Source organism: Hemicordylus capensis, chromosome 3 (assembly GCF_027244095.1).
Source record: "Hemicordylus capensis ecotype Gifberg chromosome 3, rHemCap1.1.pri, whole genome shotgun sequence".
NCBI lineage: Eukaryota > Metazoa > Chordata > Lepidosauria > Squamata > Cordylidae > Hemicordylus > Hemicordylus capensis.
Genome location: NC_069659.1, coordinates 263,617,953 through 263,644,104, shown reverse-complemented (window position 1 = coordinate 263,644,104; position 26,152 = coordinate 263,617,953). Strand labels below are relative to the sequence as shown.

Below are 26,152 nucleotides of genomic sequence, written 5' to 3'. Positions count from 1 at the left end.
ATTTGAGGTGCAAATGGGTTAACTTGTGAACAGCCTAACTGATTTGAACCAAATTTGCTACAGCTGTAGGGACACATAGGGATGGCTGAAAGGCGTAGTTTATGATAATATCATCCACCCCAATTCAAGATGTCAGACATGTAAAGTTTGAAGTGTAAGTGGGCTAACTTGTGAACCACCTAACCAATTTGAACCAAATTGGGTACAGTTGTAGTGAGTGAAACATAAATATGCATGTATTTGAAGAAAGTAGTTATCAATAAAGATGGTAGTGAAATGAAAGTGGTGGTGGAGGTGCACATGTTCCCATGAATCTGAGTTGGAGTGATTTCACGTGCTATCCAAAAACGGCAAATCTCGACTCGGTGTGGTACCAAGCTGACATTGAACCACTGTAGATCAGAATCTAAGATTAATAATTGTGATTAAATGTTGATTTGGCACTAAGCCAACCTGAGTCCCAGCCCTTTTTTACAGCGGCCGCAATCACTCTAGCCAAGCATGGAACTGCTCATTCCTTGGCCATTTGGCTTTTGGCACCAAACAGACTGTGAGCTCCTGCCCATTGTCCTAAATCCCAGTCCATCTGCTTTCTCAGAAACACCAAGGGAGCTATTAAAATCTCAGCCAGTCACCATCTGTATAACCCCCACTCTAGGCTCCATTTCTTGGACCTAATTCTCACTAAAGAGGTAAGCTTGTATCTGGGCTGTACCACTTCAGGCTGCAGTTGGGGGCTCAGGTGAGTGAATGTGCCACCTTACAATCAATCAATCAATCAATCAATAAACAGGAAGATAAATGAAAAGAGAGGAGGAGGAGAGCCCTCTTCAGGTGTTATTAAGCAAAGCCTTAAGGGGAAAGCACAGTGACTGCTCACAGATGTGCTGGCCGTCATAGTTATGGTGCTTTCCCCTTCAGACAAATAGTGACCTAACAGGGAGTACCTGGCAGGAAGTGGTGAATGACAGCTCTGGGGCAGGACTTCCTCCCCACTTTCGGAGCTGAGTGGGGCTTTGCTTTATTATTTCTGAAGAGGGCTAAGAAGTGCTTTGTTTTTTAATAAAAATGCAGAGAGTAAATGTTCAAATTAGAAATTAAAGATAAAAACTTGTCAGTTATTTTAGGAATATGTAAGTGATCAGACAACCCCAACAGTAAGTGCATTGTATGTGCAAACACACACATGCACACACACACACACACACACACACACACACACACACACACACACACCAGCACCACCACCACCATCCTTTTAGCTCATATCTTATCTTTATATTTTCTGGCAGATTCTGGAATGCTAGCACCAACAACAACACCATCAGGTAATGTTGAACTTATTAATATAACTAATAACATATCTAAATCATATCTAATAACATAAATAAATGATTATAAAATTAAATTGTCATTAAAGTATATATGACTTTTGCTAGTTGTTCAGTTTGATATAGATTTCATTCAGTTCTGTGGTAGTTGTGTATGCTATAGAAGCATTCAATAGCAATTCACAACATAGCAATTCACAACAACAGCAATTCACACAAAATAACTATGTTACTTTAACATAGAAATCTATGGATGTAATTAGAGGTAACAACATTCCGTCCAGTAGTCTGCAGCATTAGAACTACTGTAAAAAAGAAGACGCTCCTGATTACAACTCTAGTTAACAGTTACACTGTGTCAAATAATTCCTTAAAATAATTCATTTTTACTTGGGTTGAATAAGTACTTATTTATCATATTTTATACTGCCTGGTATATACATCTCTAGGCGGAATAAGTAGTCAGCCCAAAATCTTTCTAGAGCTATTTCTGTGATTACACAAAAACTGTAATCAGGTGATGACCTGCTCTGTCATCGTCGTCATCATTACCATCACCATCATCACCACCATCATCATCAGTGGGTCATTGCAACATCCCTTGGTGGGCCCTGTCTTCCTCTTCCTTGCCCCAGCAGACTCAGTCCTCACTGCCATCCCACTTGGAGAGGGTCAGCAAGCAAGTGGAGGTTATAACAGCATGGCATAGATATTAGCTGCCCAGAAAGGGCCCACTGGCAGTGACCCCCTAAGGAGCAGCAGTCACTACTTCCTGTAGTGAAAACTGGGGTCCCTCAGATAATGGGGTTGTCCCTCAGGGCTGGATTAAGATTATGATAAGCCTAAAGCTAATGGGAGAGAAGGGCAGAATGAAGGGTCCAAATTCCAGAACAGAGTGTATAAAGTAGGACCTAAGAATCTTAGCCAATAGATTAATCCAGCCTTGCTGACTGAACCTTGATTTTAAATGTTGCCATTTATAATATAACACATAAAAGGTGATAAATTATCCCTAACTGAAACAAATAAGTTTATAATATGTCATTTATAATATGCCAGTACTAAAAGTCAAATAACTTCTCCTGAGATACCTGTGATACTGTCCCTATCTAATACTTCATGTTTGCTCACTGGCAGGTTTCAAAACAATACCCCAGACAACACCAGGTAATTTTTTCCACTACAATTTTCAAACATAAGTTATTTATGGACTGGATAAGATGCTGGACACTTTATGAAATACTTCTGCATTTAGCTGATAATGCCTTAGGTGTAATATCTGAAAAGCATCTTTCAAAGGAAAGTTATGGCAGCATTGTATGTCAAAATAACCTGTGTCATTTCCCTACGCAAGTTATTTTTGCCTGTTACAATGAAGTTATTTTTGCCTGTTACAATGAAGTTAGTCCTCTGTGAAAGAGATTGTACAGACATGGCTGGGGTCCTTGTTTGTGAGAACTGAAGCAATAAGTGATTGGTGGCAATGGTGGCATGGACCACAGGGAGTCCTTTTATTGGAGGAGGTCTTGTTTAGCCACTCCCACTTAATTTCAGATGAAATATTTCTTAAAGGTTTAGACTTTATTGACTTTCTCTTGTACGTCTCACCATTAGATAATTGCACACTGTAATGCTAACTTTAAAGAAGTGTTTGAAATTATAAAAAAGATGCTGGTGAAATCAGGCCTGAGATAAAGATATTTCTGAGCCTGGGTTCTTTTCCCAGATGAGAAAGGTAACTTTTTAAGGATGGTGAGGGTGGGGTGCCACCCTTGGAAGATTTCAGCAGCCCTTCTATTGTATCAGCACTGTGATGTATATTTTGTGGCTGGGAGGAAGCATCTCCTTAGCCACAATCCAGCAGGAGAGGAACGTGCTTGAGATTTTTCCTCTGAGGAAGTATAATAATGCTTAGCATTTGTATAGCACTTTCCAGTGTTTCAAAAATAATATGTGCTTCATGTGGATTATATTGTTGCACTCCTTACAATATTTGTAAGTGGGTATGGTGAGTGGGTATTATGATCATTGTATTGCAGCTGCGGCTGAGAAGAACTGGCTTGTCTAAGGCTGCCTAGCGAGTCTGCAGCAAAGGAGAGATTCGAACCAGGGAAGTCTTCCATATTTCAGTCTTCACCACAGACTGACGCTGGTTTGATAGTCATTCCTTTCCCCCCAGAATAATAGCAATATCTCTCAAGAGGCAATGTCTGGATTGTGGCCTAAAGCTACATATGTGGTGCATTTGTCCATTGTGTTGTCTGCAAGACTACTCGCAGCACAATCCTGTGCTGGTTGAGGAGGAGGGGATACTGACTATCCCCTTGTACCAGTTAACTCTGAAACTATACCGGTAACTGGGATCCATGTTGTGGCACCATGATGCCATCACAACTGCATTGGCTGAGGGTCCAAAACTACATGGTGTTGGGTTGTGAGATGAAGACGTGGGATATACTTAGTGTTCTTTGGTCCCTCCAGCCTAAGACATTTCTTGAATGGTGGCATAATGTTTATCCAAGCAAAAACAGTACAAATTAAAACACTCCACTGGAGAGTGTCAAGAGCCAAAGATCATAATCTCCACCTTCTCCTGCTTTGTGTTCACTGCCCTGACAGCATAAATCCCACACACACCTCAGATAGCAGGGTATACCTCAAGGGGGCACCTGGGCTAGATCACTCTGACCTAGACTAGAGCACACAAGTGGGAACTTCGTTGTGAAACAGCACTTGGTACAGAAAGGGAGTACTGTGCACAAACACCCAAGGAGAACAAGCAATATAAGAAGGCCATATTGCTGACACTAACCTTCAGGAGTCTGGACACCAACATTCAAGAGGAACCTTAACTCCACTCTTACAGCTGGATACAAGGACAACACACCTCACTCAGGTAAGCAAGGAGGAAGATTTTATATCTCAAAGTATGACTTTTTGCAAATGTCTCCCATACTTCCACCCCCACCCCTCTGCAATAAAGGAAAACTGCATTGGCTGAATAATCCATCTATCCAACATTTGGTATCAGTGTTTTCCACAGAGGGTAAAATATACACTAGAAAATGGGAGACCCTGTTTGCCTTGAAATTTCAAATGAAGGGAAGCACTCACCATGCACTGATGAAGGTACTGGGGGGGGGTGTAGTCACATTTCTGGGTGAGCATTAGGCAGTCTACTTCAGTCATTACACTGGTGGCCAAACTCTCTTCGTTCTTACAAGATCAGAGCTTGGCATATGGAGCAGAACAGTAACTGCAGACAGACCGAATTCCACTGCAACTCCATAATGAGATGGATAAGCATTGTCTTAATGACTATAATATCTCCTCCAAGAGGTGAATGTGGACATCAGGGTCACTATGAGTTGGGTGGGCAATAAGGTACAATAATGGAAAGAGCACTGCTTCTCAGTTGCTTGCTTGCACAAAACTCTCTGATGCTGACGATTGTTCATGCTGTTCTTGTATCTCTCTTGGCCTTTCACAGGAAATTAAGCAGAATGTGCAGATTCAAGGATGTTGTTGGTTCCCAGTGCAATACAGACCATGAGTGAGACCTACAGCAAGATCAACAGCAGTAGTTACCAATATGAAACCAGATGTGCAACAGAGTTACCAAGTTACCACCTTTATTTTCTAGCTGATACCTATGCCTTTGAAAGCTGCTTGACAGGCAGTTATGTGACTGGTAAAGCCTTACCCAGCTTGGGATTGCCATGTTGGGGAAACTGCACCTGTTATTTTGCCATCCACCATGCATCTTTCAAAGGCACAGGAATCCTGCTGGAACAAGAAGGCTGGCCATGCCATGAATTTGTATTGCTTTTTAAACTCACTCCGTCATGGATGCTATTCAATAAAACAATGACTGTTTTATAGATGTTTCTGTGTGGTGGTGATAGTCGCCAGATGTTAACCTTTGAACCCTTGCTTGCTGTCAACCTGCTTGCTGCAAACAAAATGGGATTCAACAGGAGGGGGTCCCAGGCTGTTTTCCATTGCCAGACCCATCAGGGCTTGGAGCGCCTTGAACCCAAGCAATAGTAACAGAGTAGCTCTCACAATCCCCCGGTCACTGCTGGTATAACAAGCCATGCATTTGGGCACATGAAACAGAGTGGCCAGATGGATAGCAAAATCTGTGAGGTAATAATCAGCAAGTGTTAATAATCAACTTAAGGAATTTGGAGGTGGTGAGACTAAAATATAGGCATCCAGAGGCACAGAAGAACCAGGCTATTAGCTAAATGGAGCTTGTTTCTCATTTCAACCCAAGGGACCCTCTCCTTTTTCTCATAGCAGCATTCTTGCCCTTCTATATATCTCTTAATGAGAGTTCCTGAGAACTTCCTGCTTTTCCTTGTGCAGGAGGTGGTCCATGCTACTAGGTGCCAGATAGGGAGCATTGCTCTCCCACTGAAACTTGAAACCTCCTTCGGTTCTCTGTGTGGAGGTTTGAACCTAGAACCTAGATGAAGCCTTGTGGAGCCTACGTTACATCTACATCCACCCTCTCAGTCCAGTTTTAGCGACAGAAGCAATAGACCTGGACCCTGATATATGCATTTTCTGTTTGCTCCCATGGCTGTGTGGTTAGTGTGTAAAATAGTTTGATGGTTAGTTTTAATAGTTTGATGGTTTTTAATAGTTTTAACGTTGTTTTAAATTTTAAACTGTTGTAATGTTTTCACCTTTTTATTTGTTGTTTTTATTGTACCACCCAGAGACTTGTGTTTTAGGTGGTATATAAAGATATTAAATACAAATAAAATAAATAATAAAATGTTTGTTGAATTGCATTTACATCCTGCCCCCTCTTTGGAAAAGGTTGAAGCTGCATTCACTAGTATTCCTACAATATCGTTTTATCCTCACAACAACTCTGTGGGTAGATTAGATTGAAACATAGTGACTGGGCCAAGGACTCCCAGTGGTTGCATGGGTGTGGATTTGAATCTGGTTTCCCATTTGTATTCTGACCACTATAGTTCACTGGGTTTAAAATGGGGTGTGTGTAAGTGGGTGCTAGTTCTATTTATCCCTTCCCCACTCTCTGTTCTTTATGGGAGGAGATCTGGTCTTGTGGTGGGAAACATGCATTGTTGCCTTTGCTAAGCAGGGTCCACCCTGGTTTGCATTTGAATGGGAGACTAGAAGTGTGAGCACTGTAAGATATTCCCCTCAGGGGAGGGGGTCATTCTGGGAAGAGCATCTTTGCATGCAGAAGGTTCCAAGTTCCCTCCCTGGCAGCATCTCCAAGATAGGGCTGAGAGAGACTCCTGCCTGCAGTTTTGGAGAAGCCACTGTCAGTCTGTGTAGACAATACTGAACTAGATGGGCCAATGGTCTGACTTGGTATAAGGCAGCTTCCTATCTTTCCCCTTGTTTGCCTCTGAAGTGTTTGTTGTTAGGCAGACACCCAAAATGAGAGTTTTGTGTTTTGGTCAGTTCATCAGTTCCCCTTGGCAGGGCTCATACTACCGTTTCCTATCTCAGTGTTCTTTCACTTTCACAGAGATGTTTCCCTGTGAAAGTGAATGTGCTGCTGTGACTCCCATTCTTCCTTGTTCTAATGGAATTCCCTCCCTGTCCAAAAGCCCCTTCCCCTCACATGGGTGTCGTCCATCCAGCATCCTAGGAAGAATTGGTTCTCCTTCTCAAGTAAATAGTGGGGTCAGGTGGGTCTTTTGATAGGCCATCCTTCTGGCCCCAATGTGTCCCTGTCTGTTTATACATCATTGGAGTGGTTTTGCAGCCTGTATGCATTTGTGGCATTAGGGACTGTATTCCTTTTTGTAGCAATCCCTGTAACACATCAGCTCCTGGACTTGTGCTGATTTCAGCCTTGGCTGTGTATGTGATGCATATGTGATGTGAGGCTTCTGTGATGCGTTTGTCTCTCCTAGACTGTATATTGTACGTGTGGTTGCAGAGGATGATGTCATTGAAGTGTCCCACTGTTGTCCTGTGTGGATTCATTCCTTCTATGTACTACTTTTGTGGCTTGGTCACAGGCAACCAGTGCTGTGATTGGTAGATGTCAAAGGTGGTGCCCCGACGGGTGGATCTGTTGGTATCAATACATTATTTGTAGTTTAAAGTGGAACAACCTTTCTTTCCACTTTGCTGCTGGGAGTGCACATGATCGTGAGTATTCTGTATATATTTGCTGGTGGTAGCAGCTTGTGTTTAGCAGCTGCTGGCATCAGTGGACTCATAGGACTGTTATGACAGCTGTCTTTTTAGTAGACTTTATTGTAGCAGACATCAAATGGTTTATGTTAGATAAGCCCTCATTGTTTATATCAGAGGAGTCTCATTGACAGTTGACAGCAATGTGATTTGAGTAAGCAGTTTAAGAACTGGGACTTTATTTATATATTTGAAAATCGCTTAATGATGCATGCTTTTTCACACTGAGCGCCTCAACTGGATATGTAAAAACAATATAGCAATAGCACTTACATTTATATACCGCTCTATAGCCGGAGCTCTCTAAGCGGTTTACAATGATTTAGCATATTGCCCCCAACATTCTGGGTACTCATTTTACCAACCTCGGAAGGATGGAAGGCTGAGTCAACCTTGAGCCCCTGGTCAGGATTGAACTTGTAACCTTCTGGTTACAGGGCGGCAGTTTTACCACTGCGCCACCAAATACAATTTATCTGAATTTATCAAACTCAGTGAAGGTATTTGATTGTTCATGGTGAGAATATGGACTTTATGACACCTCAAAACCAATAATAAGCATCTCTTTATAATAAAGAATCTATATTATAGTAGTCTGCTGAGAAATGTTTTTCCATTTCTTTTGCTGCACTTAGTGTCCTCTCTTTGTGGTGGTCGTCTGTATGATCCATTTGGAAAATTCGGTAGCCCAAATTATCCTGGATTATACCCAAATAATGCACATTGTGTTTGGGAAATCCATGCTGAGCGTTCTTCCTACATAAATCTCATCTTTGACAATCTTGAGTAAGTGACAATACTTTCAGGATTTATGCTGCCTTTTGTAATCTTGAGCATGATTTTAATGCCTACTGCATGCCTTCCTCCTCTTTGCTGTAAAATCAGCTGTAGAGGCCAGCAATCATGTTTGTTGTATAACATGAAGTTCTTATTATGTCTACAGAAATAGCAAGAAACTCTTTCTGAACTTGCCAAGTTATGTCTGTACCTGAAATTAAAGCACTTAGCTTGGGCTGCACAGACTTAGTTCAGAGCTGAATTACTCATTGCCCACATGTGCACAAACAAACAAACAAACAGGTCACAATTTGTCCAGAGTATACAAAGAGCTAAAGGTTCCCTCATTTTTGTGGCTTTTAGCTTTTCATAATTTTATAACTACAGGCAAGATGTCGTCATAGTGTTTTCTAATTTTCTATCCACAGCCTGGAGCCACACACTTCCTGCTCTTATGATTATATTGAAATCTATGATGGGCCAGCAGATGTAGGTCTTTTTCTAGAAAAAATTTGTATTTGGGACAGCCAAACATACCTTTCTAACTCAAGCACAATGACAGTTGTATTTTCAAGTGATGCTAGTTACCAAAACACTGGATTTCAGGCTCATTATTTTTCTATTCCAGCAGGTAAGACCAATATTAGTAAAGAGCTCTCAACAGCAGAAGTGCTGTGTAAGAGTCTGGTAAAGTGTGGATTCTGTAATGGGGTACCTGGGCTATGCATGAGCTGAATTATCGGCCTGATCCTGACAACTCTCACATCATACTAATGACTCAAAATGTGGTCAGGACCACTGATAATCATTATCAGTTCAGTGCATCATGATAGGAATGAGAATAGGGGTGGCATGGGCTTATCTTTAACTAGGGGTGTGCAGAACCAGTTTGAATTGAACCTGATTTGATTCAAAGTGGACTGGTTCAACCAGTCCGAGTTCTTACTGGACCGGGCACGGTTCAGATTGAACCAGTTTGGCTTCATTCAACTGGTTTGGGATACTTGTAAAGGGGATCTTTTAAGGATTCCCCATTAGTAGCATAGAGGAATCCCTAGTGACTAGCTTAGAGATGAAAAGAGTGGTGGGGCTGTGGGGACAAGTCACTTTATCCATGGTGGCTCCACTGTGATGGTGGTGGGCTGGTAGCAGCTCCTCGAGTCTCCTCTGGCACTCCCCCACCCCCCATCAGTGTAGGCCAGTTTGGGCCTCCACACATGTGCAGAGGCAATTTGCGTGACCACTGCATGTGCATGGGGGTCATTTTTGATTTCATGCAAATCCTTACCAGATTCCCCTTTACATGCATCCCAAACCAGGCTGAACCAGTTCAGCCCCGTTCATGTGGACAAACCAAACTGTCCCGCCAGTTCTAACAAACCAATTCGTGGACTGGTGCTTCGGTTATCATTCAGTTCAAATTTGAAACCAACTGCTGGTGGTGGTTCCGTGCACACTCCTATCTTAACCAAGCTCCAGCTTGCTTGAAAAAAACTGGCTGACTTCCAGCAGTGGCAGCATTTCAAAACCCTGCTTTTCCTTGCCTGATACCAGACTATAATGCACCAGGAAAGGAAGCAAATCCTTTTCTTTGAACATTTCTGGGGGAGAAACAGCCATGCTCTGGTCGCGTCCATTGTTTCCCCCTGTAATACACCAGGAAAAAGAATACACATCATGATGTTGCTTCCTTTCCTGGTGCATTTATGGAAAACTGACATTCTGAAACTCTGCCCCTGTCAGAAGGCAGCTGTTTTCTTCAAACCAGCTGGATCTTCACTAAAGGTGAGGCATCCCCCCGCCACCACTCTAAGATTTGGGGTTGTATCACATCAATTCCAGTATCAGAGGCATTTTTCTCTAGAATTGTTTAGAAAATAATTTTTTCGCTAGAATAGAATAGGACTTGCATAATCTTGGATCTAATTATTAGTCTCATGTGCTTTGCAGACCTGTACAGATGGGTACAGGATCCAGAGGGTGTTCTGGCAATCCCCATCTTCATGCTGAGGCACTCTGTAGCCATATCCCAATGTGGTCCATAAATACAGCATTTGCCTGATAAAACAAATGCCGTACTCATGGAAAGATCTTCTCCATCTTTAGGAACACTATACACAATTGGTGGCTAGCATAATGTCCACTTCCCCCAAACATCTTAAGAGGACTATTAGAGAATGTAATTCAGGACCATGGATGATTCATAAGGCTAGTATTTATATTTGTGTATAGATATTTGTGGGTTTTGATTTGGAAGATCTTTTTCTGCAACATGCCTTGCATATTCAAACATCCTCAAGAGAAGAGAGCTGGTCTTGTGGTAGCAAGCATAACTTGTCCCCTTAGCTAAGCAGGGTCCTCCCTGGTTGCATGTGAATGGGAGACTTGATGTGTGAGCACTGTAAGATATTCCCCTTAGGGGATGGAGCTGCTCTGGGAAGAGCCAAAGGTTTCAAGTTCCCTCCCTGGCATCTCCAAGATAGGGCTGAGAGAGATTCCTGCCTGGAACCTTAGAGAAGCTGCTGCCAGTCTGTGAAGATAATACTGAGCTAGATAGACCAATGGTATATGGCAATTTTCTATGTTCCTAAATATAGATACAAATCTCCCTCCTGCTGCTGTCCCCATTGCCCACGACCATCGCCATTTAAACTTATATGTTTGCAAACACATAATCATGACTTCTGTATGCAACTAAACATGGTAAGACCTACCTAAAGTTTGACATTTCAGACCTGATGCCTTGTGTCCCAATGCAGACTGCTTTGGGATCATTGATCATATGGTTTGCACAGCTCTTTAATGTGATATTAAGATGTTATGTCTTAACGATTTTTATTGACACTTTACTTTTGGGCACGCTAGTTTATGGCAAAACAAAAACATAATCCAGGTCTCAATTGAGTAAATCAGCTATGCCTGTATAATTGCACCAAATTGTTGTTCAGGCGAGCATGCAGAAAATTCATGTGTGTGCATTGGAAAGAACTGTGCATGCAGAACTGTGCATGCAGCTGGATCTTTAATTTAATGTTTCTCTGTGGCAGTTCCAATGACTGAACAGACCAGCTTCATTTTAAACTTCGTGGTGGCTTGTCTGGCAGTTACAATTTCTGTGGATGTGTAGAAATTTATCCAAAGTGAAAATTCTCTCTGAGTTTAGGGATAAAATTTCGGATAATTTCTTCTGATGGGTTTTCCACATCCCTTCTCTCTCTGTGTGTGTCCATACCTTGAATTCCAACACAGATTTCTAGAATAGCATTCATTAGGCAATGCTGCATTTGCTACCATGTGCTTTCTAGTAATTTGTTCTTTCACACTTCTGAATGTATTGTGGGTGAGACAAAGGAAGAGACAAGTTCTTGCATGTGGCTTCTTATTATTAGTCATTCATTCATTTTGTTCACTGCTATTTAAGAGCATGTCATATGGAAGCAGGCCGCTGCTCACTAAGTTATTTGCTGTTGTCTTTCAAAGACGTGTCCTTAAGATTGGTGAATGGATCGAACAGATGTGAGGGCCGTGTTGAACTTTATTACCAAGGTGAATGGGGAACAGTTTGTGGTGATTACTGGAACATAGCCGGTGCCCAGGTTGTGTGCAGGCAGCTTGGATGTGGAGATGCCATTTCAGCCCCAAGGCATGCCTATTTTGGTGAAGGATCAGGATATATCCTCCTTGATGATGTGAAGTGTAGAGGAAATGAGTCTCACCTATGGGACTGCCGTAGCCCAGGGTGGCATTCTCATAACTGTTTCCACAGTGAAGATGCCAGTGTCACCTGTACAGGTATTTTCTAATTTTTTTTGCTACATATTTTGTGTGTATATCACCAGAGTAAGATAAGTGATATATGTAGGACATGAGACAAAGAAATGTAATGTTCTTGAGTCCTATCAATTAGTGGTGTTGCCCAAGTACACAATTACTTAGTGCAGAATACACATTTATCCACCTTGTAATGCTCATTTGTATTTTGATTGGAGCACTATTTCCTCCAAACGTTTTTTATTGGTTCAGAATGCAAAATGAGATTCTGAGCATGTGCTATCAGCATGCTGCTTGCCACAGTGCTGGCTGTGGGAATATTAAAGATATGGCTAGGGAGCGCAGGGGGCCTGGCTAGCCAGTATGCTCCCATTTACCCCCACTATAGTGACAATGTACAGGGAAGGCATAAGAGCTGCATAGGTCTTATGTGAAATACAAAACCAACTGCTTTGTAGGCATATGTACATAAATTGGTTAATGTTAATCTAATCCCTTACTCTCAACAGAACTGTCATTGATTGCTGTGAAATTACATGACCAGCTGAATAGCCTTCTGTTTGGTGAATAACTTCTGTATTTCACTCAAATTATCTAGATGGTTTCTTGCAACTGTTCAAGATGGTTGTCCTTCACACAGTTCTAAAAACCTCTCTGGTTTCTATTTTGTTTTGGGAGATAAAATAATGTCGAATTTAGGAACTGCTCTATGCCATGGCCTGTATTTGGACCCATAATTCCCCTGTCCTGAAACTATTTACTTGTTTACACACACACACACACACACACACACACACACACACACACAGAGCGCTTTATAACTATTGTGGTTCTTAAAGCAGTTCACAGTAATATATCATATTTAAGGTAGATGATCTTGGCAGATTGGAATACAAGGTCCTGCTGATAGTAACAAAAAATTGTGGTGTCTGACTCCTGGTACTGGTGGCAGCCAAAGGGAGTAAACTAGGAGGGCAGATGTTCTTCAGAGTTCTCTCTATGGCCCAGGAGGTGTTCCTACAGTGCTGTTGTGCACTACAATTCACAAGTAGCACAATGAGAATATGCATGCTGCTTGCAAAGGAAATATCCATATTTTTAAAATGTAGACCATTTTGGAACGCTAAAAACTGTATTTCTTGGCAGGGCAGGAGGATTTTCTTCAGTGATGCTTATAATTGGCAATCTGATTCTGAATTGAATCAAGTGGAATCCACCCATCATGACTAGGGTATGCACAAAATTGGTTTGCCTTATTCAGTTTGAGACCAGACTCGAATGGACTGGGCATGTTCAGTTTTGCACACCCCTGGAAACCACCACCCCTGGCTCAGCTTGAATTTGAGCCAGTCTGGGCTTCTAAATGTTAATAAATTATATATATATATATATTCACTGCCGGGCGTGGGTCATTCTGCCCAAACTAGGCTCGCAAATGGTCGTTGCAAGCCAGGAGAGGGCCAGAAAGGCCCACAAATGGACCAAACCAGCCCAGAAAAGACAGGGGGGAAGCCAATGGGCGGAGGGGGGGGGGGAGATTCAGACACACAGTTCCCCACAACTGCATCAGCACTCCCCAGAGGCGGCAGAATGACCCAGGCCTGGCAGTGAGTTTCATACAAACAAACAAACCATTTTTGAACCCCAGACCAACTCTGAGCTGGCCCAGTGGGTTTGGCTCAAGGTTGAGCTGAACAGGGTCCAAACTGGCTCGATGGAGAACCAGCTCGACCTCGGGTCGGTCCACACATCCCTATTCATGACAAACAATGGGTCATAAGCACATGGTTAAGCACTGGGCAGTGGAATTCTGTGGTCTCATCATGTTAGTGGCTGCTAATGGTGATGACACAGGTCTTATGTGAAATACGAAACCAACTGCTTTGTAGGCATATGTACACAAATTGGTTAATGTTAATCTAATCCCTTACTCTCAACAGAACTGTCATTGATTGCTGTGAAATTACATGACCAGCTATGTGCTCCCATAGGAAATTGGAAAAGGAAATTGGCAGGGTGGTGGGGGAGGTTACTTTTAGGTGTTTGCATCTAGAATCCTGCAGTAGAGTTCCTGCAAGCATTCTGAGAATATATGTGCTGCCAATAAGCCTTTCCAGTATGTCCTGTATGTTCTGGTTGCTACTTTTATTATTTGCTTTTATTGGGGTTTTAGTTTAGTTTAGTTTTTATTTTGGTTTTATGACCTTTTTCATTATTGTATACTGTTTTGAGCATTGTTAATGGAAAAGTAGGAAATAAATCTTTTAAATAATAAATACTCTGTTGTTTCTCCTCACTGTTTGTGTTCTGTGCAAAATGTCCTTTCAACAAAGTCTCAATTACCAAAGTCCCCACTGATGTGTATTATGTTTTCTAGATGTAACCATGCAACATGATGTACAAAATGTGTGTTCCTTGGCATGGGTTTACTTGCTGGTAGTAGTCTCCTATGCCTGACTGCTCAGAATCTTATCCTCCATTATAACTGAAGGGATGGGTGGGAAAGAGATGGGGCCCCATAATTTTGGTTACATCATTAATTTAATAAAGGTGTGCCAGCTTGCACCACCCACAGTATTTTGCTAGTGTAACATGATACTATTGTTGAGGCGGAGACTAGCATTTGACTGAGCATATTCAATAGATATGCTCATATGAATAGAATATGAATATGGAATCCATTAATTTAATATGGATGCCAACCAAGTCCTGCTTATTTCCCCAAGCCCCACATATATCCACACCGTCTGTCAGTAGCATTGTGCTATTATCATGGTTATTCCAGAAAATTTTTGGTGAAAATACTGTACGATGCCAGCATAGCCAGCAAAGCTCTACAATGCTGGTGTTATCTGCAGGTTATGCCGGCACGTGGATTAGGGAGCAACTTTGCCTTCGTCCAATGAACATAAATTGTGGATAGGATTGCACTGTAACTCTTATTGGTTTTATTGATACACAAACCTTTCCCTGGACTGCAGTCTAAGGTTTCATATCAACCTGATAACTTTAATCAACTTTAATCATTTAATCGTTCTTAATCATAACTTTAATTGTTCTTAATCAAGTTCTTGAAGCCAAGTAATAAAGGCAGGAATACAGAATCCTGCAGGAAGGAAGGGAGGACATTTCTTGCAAAATGCCAATATTTCATTCCTGTAATTAACAGGACATATATACTCCACCATGCAGCGCATGTTGAATGTCCAATAAGTTCTCTTCTTTGTATTCCAAAGGGACAGAACTCATACTGGTGAATGGAAGAAACCGTTGTGAAGGCCGTGTTGAAATTTATTATGAAGGAAACTGGGGGACAGTCTGTGATGACTACTGGAACATAAACAGTGCACAAGTTGTGTGCAGACAGCTGGGATGTGGATGGGCTGTTAGTGCCCCAGGAAATGCCTATTTTGGCCAAGGCTCAGGCAGGATTCTCTTGGATGATGTGAGGTGCAGTGGAACTGAAGAATACTTGTGGCAGTGTCCTCATAATGGTTGGGGTGTACACAACTGTGGTCATAGCGAAGATGCTGGTGTCATCTGTTCAGGTATTTGCCTTTTTTCCTTTAAAGGAAGGGAATTTATTCCAAAAACATCTTATACCCTATCCACTCCCAGCACAGTACCTCCATTGACTTTTTCTGGTGTCTATCTTATGTGTGTATGTATGTATGTATGTATTATTTCTCTATGTAAACTGCTTTGTCAACCTTTGTTGAAAACCAGCAGATAAATAGCTGCTGTTGTTGTTATGATGTCACCCTTGCATCTCTATAAGAATGTACATCAGAATTATATATGAATAACTGTAGAATGATTTAAGCATTTGTGCTTTTGCTTCATAATAATTGCCATTTAGGAAATTGTATTTCTTTTTTAGTTCTGTTGAAGAAACAAAACTTCACTCTTCAGTTGGATAGACACTCTTCAGTTAGATTGAGTTGCTTTATTTTGCAAAGTCTAATAGCACTTCACATATACGAAGGGTCAGTTGGCTGGTCATATCCCCACCATGCCCTCCAGGCTAGGCCTGTTTGCGTCTTGAGATGTGACTTGCTCAAATGGCCCTGAACATGGGACTCAGCCTGCTTTTATACAGATTTTAGGGAAGTAAGTTAGCGGTAGATTCATGGTTCCATACATGGTTAGGCATTGTTATAAATAAATCAAAATCTGCCACGATTAACAAGATGCGTGCACAATCTGGAAAGTCCCCTCCTATTAAACTCTTATAGGCGCTTATAGCTAAGCAACTTTTTTTTTTTTTTTGCATATGCGAAGCAACTTTTGCCTTGCCATGTCTGTGAAGATGTCTGGGATGATGATCCCATGTTCTGCCCAGTTCCCCTTTCTATATTGCTTGTGTAAGCATTGCAGTTTCCAGTAAGCCAGCAGCATTTGGGGACTTTCCATGACCAGCAGGCCACACTGAGCATTAAGCCCAAGTTGTGTGGTCATACAGTAGACAGGTAAGCCTGTATTTTGCCACCACAGTACAATATATCTATTTATGAAGTCACCTACATTATGTACATTGGATGGACCTGAATAAAACAGTTCACAAGGCACTTAAACTAGCGGCATAGAGTCATATAGCTTATGTTTCTTTGAATTAAAATTTCAAGCCCATATAAGTTTGGTTTAAAAACCATTAAGGTCATTCCTACCTAGGCTTGGACAGCCCTACCTGGGGGCTGGTCATGTGGAGCGCTGGGGTCGGTCCCGATCCTGGTGCTCTTCACCGTGGTAGCCAAGGTTTTTTACCTGGTCTAATCATGAGGTAGAAGGGTGTGAGTGCACCGATCTACCATACTCTCCGGTTGTGTGGCTGCTTGGGCCGCCTGACTAGGTTGTGTCATTTACTTCGGTGATGCTGACTAACTTAATCTGAACCCTGCACTCTGTGTCTAACCAGTGTGATCAGGAAATGTTTACTCATGTCTTTCTCTCTTTCTCGTAGCATCTGAATCCACTACAAAAGGTAACTGGTTGCTGTTTCTGTCTTTACATTGCTCATTTAAACTGTTTGTCAGTTTTCTACTCCACCAAACAGGCTACCATGTTTGGTAACCACAAATGAAAACAGCTAATGTGTATAGATGAATGGGACATCTTTTAATTTCTAAGCTATTGTTTAGTACATAATAGTGTCTACTTTAGTTCCATTAGTCTCAATTAGACATACAAGCACTCTCTAATAGTTCTTCCATAGAATGCAGACAATCTATCAGAAATCCAAATTAAATGTAATTGTAACTGAATTTCTACAAACCCCCAAACCTTTTGAATCAGATTTTCAACACCTTAATCTGCTATGCTGTGCACATTTAGAACAGACTAAATTGAAACTAATTCAGTGGGTCTCAGTTCCAAGTAAAATTCACATTGGATTAGACTAAATGGCCTTTTTCGCACATAGCACTAAAAAACCCATTTGAAATACTCTTATACTTAAACCAATTGCACATTCTTGTCCAGTATAAGTTTTACATATGCATTATAGACCATATGAAGCAGAGAGAGAGGCTGCCAGGAAGCACTGGGGCTCTATCGGCACTGGTGCTGCATTCTGCAGTAACTCAGTGTGCACTCCAATTGGGGTGTGATTTTTGCAGATCTCCCCTGCCTCTGGAAGTGCTCAGGGTCACGAAGGGTCTCTGCCACAAGATGTGGTGACCTGGACCCTTTTAGACTATGAGCCCTTTTGGAACAAGGAACCATATTGTTTATTTATTTTTCTATGTGAACAGCTTTGAATACTTGTTTTCTGGGGCTTAGCTTAGTTTTTTATTCTTGCACCTATTTGCTTGAAATGTTGTAGGCATCTGCTCATCTGAAGGCAAGGAGTTATTTTCTCCAAATAAGACATGGGCAATCGTCAGAGTGTAGGTTTCAGTTCCTGCACTTTTTGTATCTATCAGCCACACACTTAATGCTATTACAATTCAATACCACCATGGCCCTGAAGTCCAGGGGTAAGAGCACCTCTGAGCACAAGAGTCTGTCCTTAATGTATATTTCTGTGTTTGTGCAGATATTTCTCCTGCCTTTCTCTGATTCTCTCTGACTATCCTTCTTCAGTGCTCCTGGCTCTCTTCCCTCTTTTCACATATGCTGGAGATTTAAAGAAATGTATATTCTGGAGATGTCCTTGACTTACGTATACTGTGTTTGCAGGTCCTCCAGTTCATACTCTTACTGTACGACCATCAGTAACATCAGGTTAGTTTGAGATGTACTAGCTTTATTATACACATTTGAGAAAAAAGTCACCAACTGTTTCTGAATCCTTAAACCCCCAAATAAACGGATGAAGCTAGCAAAGCAATGCTTGTGGCTATATATCCAGGTCTGATGGGGTCCATCCATCCATTGGTACACAGACACAGGGTGCTATAATATTAATTATATAGGCAAAATAATTATTAATAAATATTTATTAATAAATAATTAATAATAAAGTTCTAATACAGGTGGACTGTTCTGTTTTTGTTGTTCCATAGAATCCAAAGACTGTGCTCAGAACAGGGTCAGAACGTTCTGCCTTAGAACATGTCATTCCGTTCCAAGCTCAGAACAGGACCCCTTTTTAAAAAGGGCATTCTGTTCCAAGCTCGGAACTCTTGATATAGCCCGTTTTGAGGTGGAATGTTCCAACCTTGGAACATTCTGCACATCCCTGGTGTGGACAGAGTCTGATGATATCTGGAGCTTACGAAGGGCACCACTGACTAGTCAGCACTACAAAACTCCATGCTGCTGATCTAGCATTCTCTGCCTCCTAGTGCATCTCAACATTCACCAGTAAGAGTGTGGGACCTGCTCCTTCTCAGCCGCTACTCAGCCAACTACTGTTTTTTGTCCCCACCACACAAGTCCCCACTGGATTATATTAATAGTACTTTCATCCCCTTGAACATATATTATGATTAATATGTTGGAAAAAATGCCCCTTTAAAAAAATGCGGGGCGGGGCTTGTTTCATTATGGATATTTTGCTAATTATTTCAGCATGTGAAGGAAATAATAACTGCAATGATTAGAGGGAGAGAGTAATTCTATTTCATAATTCTGTCACGATTAGATTCATGTAGTACTTATTTTAATTGAATCAATGTATATCTTTTAGTATAAGATTACTTCTTTTGAACAACCCAGATATTAGTGATTGCAAATTTTGTAGCATGATGGAAATCTACTAAATTTGGTAAACTTTTCTCAATTGCAGATTATTATGGTCAAGGACCAGCCAAACTACTCCTTTCTGACACTGTGTTCCAATTTCTTTTAAAAAAATTAAAATTATTTTAACAGAACTCTAACCAAGAACATATTTTAGGCCAAACATTCATTTTAATGGCTGAGATGTCGTACAATCATCCCTTGCCAATCACTTGGGTTACATTCTGGCAAGACCTCACTGTTGGCAAATTCACGGTTGGTGAAACATTAAAGTCTATGGGAAAGAGGGGGTTAGGGGAATCATGACCACAAAAAGACCTAAAAATAAAGGGGGGGGGAATATACCAAAAAGTGCTTAAAGAATCACAAAAAATAATGTAATATCACCAAGAGTCACCAAGAAGAATGAACAGATTGAACCTCTGGAAATTTTTTGAACCCCTCCCCCCAAATCACTCAACAGCATTTTAAATTGGCAAGGGACAACAAGGTCAGCAAGGGTCACCAAGTGGAATAAGCAGGTTGCACCTCTGAACCCCCTCCAAATTTCTGAAACCCCCATCACTAAAAAAACAACACTCACCAACGGCAGTCACTTGGGTCGGGGTTGGTAAGACCTAGACCTGTCACAATATCCTATTCACATATACTCAAAACCACAGTGGGTAAAACTGTGGCTGGCGAGGGATGACTGTATATCTGACTTATTTTTAGTTTCTCCCTATACTCAAGACATTTTTGAATACTTTTAAAGAACTTCGCATAGAAGTGTTTAGGCTACTAAGATTGCTTGAAATTAAAAAGCCCAATTAATATCAAATTATTAATAATATCAAAATCCTGCCTGAGACAGTAGTAACCTTTGCTTGTTTATCTTCCCTTTATTAAATAGTATTTACTACTAGACTTAATATGACAGAATCCAATAAATGTTTTTTTTAAAAAAACATTATTAGAAAATAACTCACCTACAGTATATGCCTTCTACCAATTAATTATTCAGAACCGAGTTATTCTAAATGTATTGCTCTTTTAATCAGTTCATCAGTTCTCTGTTCCTCCAAACAGATGTTCATATTTGAAACCAGAAACTGATATATACGGGTGGCATAATTGGAAGCTCAATGGGTTGGCTTCAAAGGCTCCCTTCCTCTGACAGAGGAAGGTACATGGACAATAATGTGGTTGCCACTGTTATGCCTATCTGCATATGAGTTCTCCAAGTCAAGCCCCTATTTACAGCTCAGCTGACTGGACATGTCTTGCTATATAAATACCTCTGTATATTTGAGCTTACTTGTTTTTTTGCTTTGCAGGAAATAATTCTTGCGGTGGTTACCTTCTGGATTCATCGGGATCATTCCATAGCCCCTTCTATCCTGCAAATTATGGAAATAATCAAGACTGTGTATGGACAATACTAGCAAGCAACAGCTCTCGTATCAACCTCACATTTACAAATATTTAGTAAGTACAAGAAAAACCAGCTTCACAACTCAATGGTCAGGGGCGAATTAACGCATAGGCAAAGTCAGCACTTGCCTACTATGGTGGCAAATTTGTAGGAGCAGCAAATTCTGGTGGACGGGAAAGGGGCAAAGGGAAAGTTCTTAGTTTTCTTAAAATTACCTATTAAAAAGCACCGCTGTGTGGTGTGGAATGAAGAATGAAGAGTGGCCACCGACCGGTCGGTAGCCGCAGCTGTAGCAAGGGTGGCGGTGGCAGCTGTGGTGAGGACTCCTTCCTCCTCATCCCTCCTCAAAGCAAGCTCCAAGCTATTAAGCAGTGGGTGTGAAAGTAGCATATCTGCAGCACACCTGCAGAAATGATGCTTCCACATCTGCTACTACTTAAAAGCATAGGCACTTGCTTTGAAGTCTGCTGCAGCCCTGGAGAGGACCATTACAGAGATAGCAAGTTATGCCTCATCAGCCATTATATCTAAAGTGTTTTTAGTCTATGAACAAACTTTACCAACATGAAAACATATTTTCATATTATATGGACTTCTGATGTACAGCATTCCCTGCCATAACCAGCAATTCATTGCTCTTAGTAGAATAAACACCAGTTATTTGCCGTATTGAGTTCTATATGCCTACATTTCTTGTTTTATTCTAGTACGGAATGCAACTATGATTATGTTGAGGTCTACGATGGGCACCTCTACTCACATCTCCTTGGAAGATTTTGTTCTGGTTCCTCCCTATCATTTGTTTCCACATCAAATGTCCTTGCAGTGCGGTTTCACAGTGACTCCAGCGTAACATATCCAGGCTTTTATGCTGTCTACACTTCATTTCAATGGTTATATGGTGAGTATATTTGTCATCTTCTTCTTCTTCTACTACTACTACTACTACTACTAAGAATATTTATATACTGCTTTTCAACAGAAGTTCCCAAAGCAGTTTCATATATATAAACAATCAAACAAACAAATAAAATAGCTCCCTGTCCCCACATTCTAAAAAATAAACATAAGTTAGACACCAGCAACAGCCATTGGAGGGATGCTGTGCTAGGGATGGATAGGGCCAGTTGCTCTCGCCCTGCTCAATAAAGAGAATCACCACTTTTAAAAGGTGCCTCTTTGCTCAATTAGCAGGGGATCTGTATCTGCCTTCATCTGTCTAGTGTGACTGCTTTATTATTGAACTCTTACGTCAAGGAAAGACATCTATAAGAATGGAATCATGGTTTTGTATTATTAGCAAAGCTTGAAAGCAGGACTAATTTCTTTTATATTGTATATTAATGTTAATAAAAACATGCAACGCATTCTAAGCAGTTTGAAAGAGTTATCAATGCATGTTTTCACCGTCTCCTTCCCTTCAACACTGTCCATGCAAATTCAACTTTCAACTCTCTGAAAGTTCCTCTCTAGTTTGGACTTTGTGAACGTTTTATACATTCAGCCATACATGTACAGCTATAGATCCCTGCATATCAGGCGCGTAACAATGATAGGGCAAGGGGAGACACTTGTCTGGGGGCCCCACTGCCTGGAGGGGCACCCCAGGGGCACCTCATGTGACTCCCCATTGCCCCCTGCCCAGCCCCATAGCCTCTCAGCCACTTGCCCTCTTCGCCGTCTCTCCTGCTTGTTCTGCTGGCCGCAATGGAAGCAGCAGGCAAGCTGCAAAGAGCTCCTTTTCTCCCGCCTCTCAGCTGATCGGCGGGTGGGCGGGGCTTCCACGGAGGCCTCCGTGTAGGCCGCAGTGAAGCCTGAACTCGAGTAGGGCCCAAGCCAGCCAGGAAGGAGGAGGCAGCCAGAGTGTTCTCTGCAGCAGAAGACCCCTTGCGGCCCTGCTTAGCCCAGACCAGCATTTGTCAGGTAGAGTGTGAACTCCTTTTTGTGGTTACCTTTCACGCCCCCCCCCCCCATATATAGGGATCTGCTTGCCATAGGGCTTGGATATGGGGGGGGGGAGGGACCGAGAAGTCTCTGAATATTTATTTTGAAACAGCTTGGAAAATTTGCTGACTTAAAAAAAACTATCTAAAAAGTCCTATAAGTGGCTTGTTTCATGGCAGAAAATTGCAAAAACTTCTGGAACAGTATTTTATTAATTTTATTTATTCATTCATTCATTTATAAATGCACTTATGTTCAAGTTGTTTTGCAGCCCAGAAGGTCTGAGTGAGAACTGTGAAGCATGTGTGGTGCTTTTATTTTATTTTTCTTGTGTGTGAACTGCTCCCCAATAACTTGCAGGGACTTCAGGGTAAATCTGGCCAACATGTGAATGCAGCACCTCCATTCCAGAGGAGATGTGTCTTAAAGGGCTTTAAAGCCTCCTGTGAAAAACCTCCTGCAATCAAACTTGACTGAATTTGTTCAGAATTCTGGGAAAACAAACATAGGCTCACCCTGCATGGTTGAAAGTCTCCTTTGCTAATCTGCAGCGAGGGGCCCAGTTTAATAATTCATCTTTCTAGTGTGTTCTAGGCATTAAAAGTAATACAAATGTATAGTACTCAATGTATATCACTATATATTGTGATGTGTGTGTGTGTGTATTCAGTGAAATGTATTTGCAGGCAGCATACTTATTTTGGAATATCAGACTTAAATCCTTGGGGGCCTGGGGTGTGCGGAGGCCCTGGACTTTGGGGGGGGGGGGCATTTTAAAATCTTGTCTCTGGGCCCACTCCAACCTTGCTACGCCCCTGCTGCATATACATAACAAAAAGTAATATCAAGTAAGTGAAAGAACCAGACAAAAAGAGCAGAAAGAAAGGAGTGTGATGGAAAGAGAAAAGGAAGTAAAAAGGGGAATTGGAAAAACAAATACCACCTGGAGGCTTTACACACAGGGCTTCTGCCCTGAATCTCCTTCAGAAGAGTGTGTCTTCATTCACACACCAGCCAAACTTACCTCGAAGTCCCTTTGAGATTTTTGGACCCACTCCACACACAAAGCGGGCTTTGTGATGTGAATTCTAGCTTATCTCAATGCATGACTGAATTTTTAAAATGCTACTTTTTCTGAAAACGCCAGAGCAAATGGGAGAGGCACTCACGTAGAATCATTAGCATGATAAGAGGCATGCTCTGGTCAGAAATGCAGATCTCTCTCTGCTGGAGTTCTCTTCCCCCCCACATTGGCTAGTAGGAAAACACAGAGCATGCCTTGTGGACTTGTTTTAAAAAGAAAACCGAGAGCAGAGGGGAGGGACTGCTTCTCTCAATGCCGCGAGTATATTTCAAAGTGGCTTCACTCAACATTTACTCTGAAACCCAAAGCCAAGTGCGAATAACTCCCAGGGTGCCTTCCAGATTAACCCCTACAACGTATCTGCTAAGTATGCTTCCGTACTTCTTGTGTTGTGACACCACAGTCCCTACGCTGTCAACAGGGTTCTGTTCACATTAAGAATGGATTTTATCACAGCAATTTAATGCTATAAGATTGTATGTCCATTGCAAAAAAGAAGCTGTATTTTCCATTGTAGATTCTGGGGATTGTTTTCAATTCTGCCAAGCTGAAGCATTTTGCAACAGTTCTAACGGGTAATCTGGAAAGCGTCCAGATGGCCCTCACTATATTCTCCTTTTTAGACAACAGCCACACAATTCATCCATTCTTCTTCACTTTGATTTTATGCATTTCATCTTTGGTCATGAGATCTATTAGTTTCAATATCCACCTATTAATCCCTTGTTCAATCCTATCTGTCGGTCTGTCATATCAGTATGATAGATATGTGTATCTCTAGGCTGTGATATGTGTCCCTCTAGGCTTATCTTTGTATATATACAATATTTGCTTTTAAAGAAACAATGCTGTTCTGCTGTTCCCTTTATAAATCATAAATTGCTGCAATACATCCTAATTAGTGATGAGAAAAAGCTGCCAACTTCAGTTTGGGATGGGGTGGATTTCTTTTTGTCATTGTTGTTTTGAATCTGTTTCTATGATTCTCTTTCTTTTTTCATTATCGTATGCTTATTTTAGCATAGGCGTTTTCTCATTATCAATGAAAAAGAGGGAAGAACTATTTTAACTATTACATAATAAATACTTTGTTGTCTCCCCTGACTTCACCAAAGTTCCAATCAGCAAACTTTCCACTGATATGTTCTCTAGAATGAGAACAGATAGACATTGTCATGCACTTTGATATACAAAATGTGTGTTCCTTGGCATAGGTTTACATGCTGGTGTAGTTTGTTCTGACTGGCTGCTCAGAACTTGCTCAGAATCCCATCTCCCATCTGAGAACTTGCTCAGAATCCCATCTCCCGTTAGGGCTATAGGAGTGAAGAGGAAAGAGATGGTGATCTGTGATTCTGGGTATATCTTTGACTTCAGTGGGAGTGCTTTAATTTGCACCATCTCTTTTGTTGGTGTGACACTATGCCGTTGCTAAGACTGGGACTGACTTTTGAATCAGCCTTCAAAATATAACTAAATCTTGTTCTTCCCAACTCCACACATGTGGGCTTTGTACCAGAGGTATGATATCAATAGCATGGTTTTACCACTATAATTTTCACATAACTTTTTTGCAATCTTGTTGTCAACCAATGGGCATAAACTGTGGATAGGCTTGCACTGTGAGTCTCACTGATTTCAGTGAGACACTTACCTTCAACATGATAATTTAAACATTCTTAATCAAGTTCTTGAAGCCAAGTAATAAAGGCAGGAACACAGAATCCTGCAGGGAGGAAGGGAGGACATTTCTTGCAAAATGCCAATATTTCATTCCTGTAATTAACAGAAGAAAGGACATATATACTCCACCATGCAGCACATGTTGAATGTCCAATAAGCTCTCTTCTTTGTATTCCAAAGGGACAGAACTCACACTGGTGAATGGAAGAAACCGTTGTGAAGGCCGTGTTGAAATTTATTATGAAGGAAATTGGGGAACAGTCTGTGATGACTACTGGAACATAAACAGTGCACAAGTTGTGTGCAGACAGCTGGGATGTGGATGGGCTGTTAGTGCCCCAGGAAATGCCTATTTTGGCCAAGGCTCAGGCAGGATTCTCTTGGATGATGTGATGTGCAATGGAACTGAAGAATACTTGTGGCAGTGTCCTCATAATGGTTGGGGTGTACACAACTGTGGTCATAGCGAAGATGCTGGTGTCATCTGTTCAGGTATTTGCCATTTTTCCTTTAAAGGAAGGGAATTTATTCTGAAAGCATCTTATGTTACTAATGCAATGATCCTTCAAATGATCCTTCAGGAAAATGGTATTTCTTTTTTGTGTATATCTTCATTTCAAAATCCAGTGACTGACATCCAGTGCCAGAAAGCAGAGGAACAGTGAGGGGTGAGGCAGTCTGTGTTCACATACAGTTGGCCTCCCTACTTGTGTTGCCCCCCCCCGATGCACATGTGCATGCACACCCTCCACTCACCCTCTTCTGCCCATC

The 26,152-nt window shown here is 41.4% G+C and overlaps 1 protein-coding gene and 1 long non-coding RNA gene across 3 annotated transcripts in view; one reads left to right on the top strand and one right to left on the bottom strand.

The window, feature by feature from the left end:
* Window positions 1-26,152, top strand: part of LOC128349938 (deleted in malignant brain tumors 1 protein-like) — an 85,355-nt gene that overhangs the window by 22,608 nt on the left and 36,595 nt on the right. Inside the window, exons 6-13 of the mRNA XM_053307277.1 lie at window positions 1,293-1,328; window positions 2,469-2,498; window positions 15,311-15,622; window positions 17,035-17,055; window positions 18,252-18,296; window positions 20,573-20,723; window positions 21,378-21,571; window positions 25,562-25,873. Coding sequence (XP_053163252.1) covers window positions 1,301-1,328; window positions 2,469-2,498; window positions 15,311-15,622; window positions 17,035-17,055; window positions 18,252-18,296; window positions 20,573-20,723; window positions 21,378-21,571; window positions 25,562-25,873 — 1,093 coding nt within the window. The 5' untranslated portion in view covers window positions 1,293-1,300. The remainder of the gene's footprint in view (window positions 1-1,292; window positions 1,329-2,468; window positions 2,499-15,310; window positions 15,623-17,034; window positions 17,056-18,251; window positions 18,297-20,572; window positions 20,724-21,377; window positions 21,572-25,561; window positions 25,874-26,152) is intronic.
* On the bottom strand, window positions 4,152-21,551 carry LOC128349946 (uncharacterized). 2 transcript variants are annotated; one of them, XR_008319080.1, is made up of 3 exons: window positions 21,431-21,551; window positions 20,554-20,635; window positions 4,152-4,891 (listed from the first exon to the last, which is right to left on the bottom strand). It is a non-coding gene; the product is annotated as an uncharacterized LOC128349946 (long non-coding RNA). The 2 variants fall into 2 exon arrangements; XR_008319081.1 differs by lacking the exon at window positions 4,152-4,891 and adding an exon at window positions 18,319-18,467.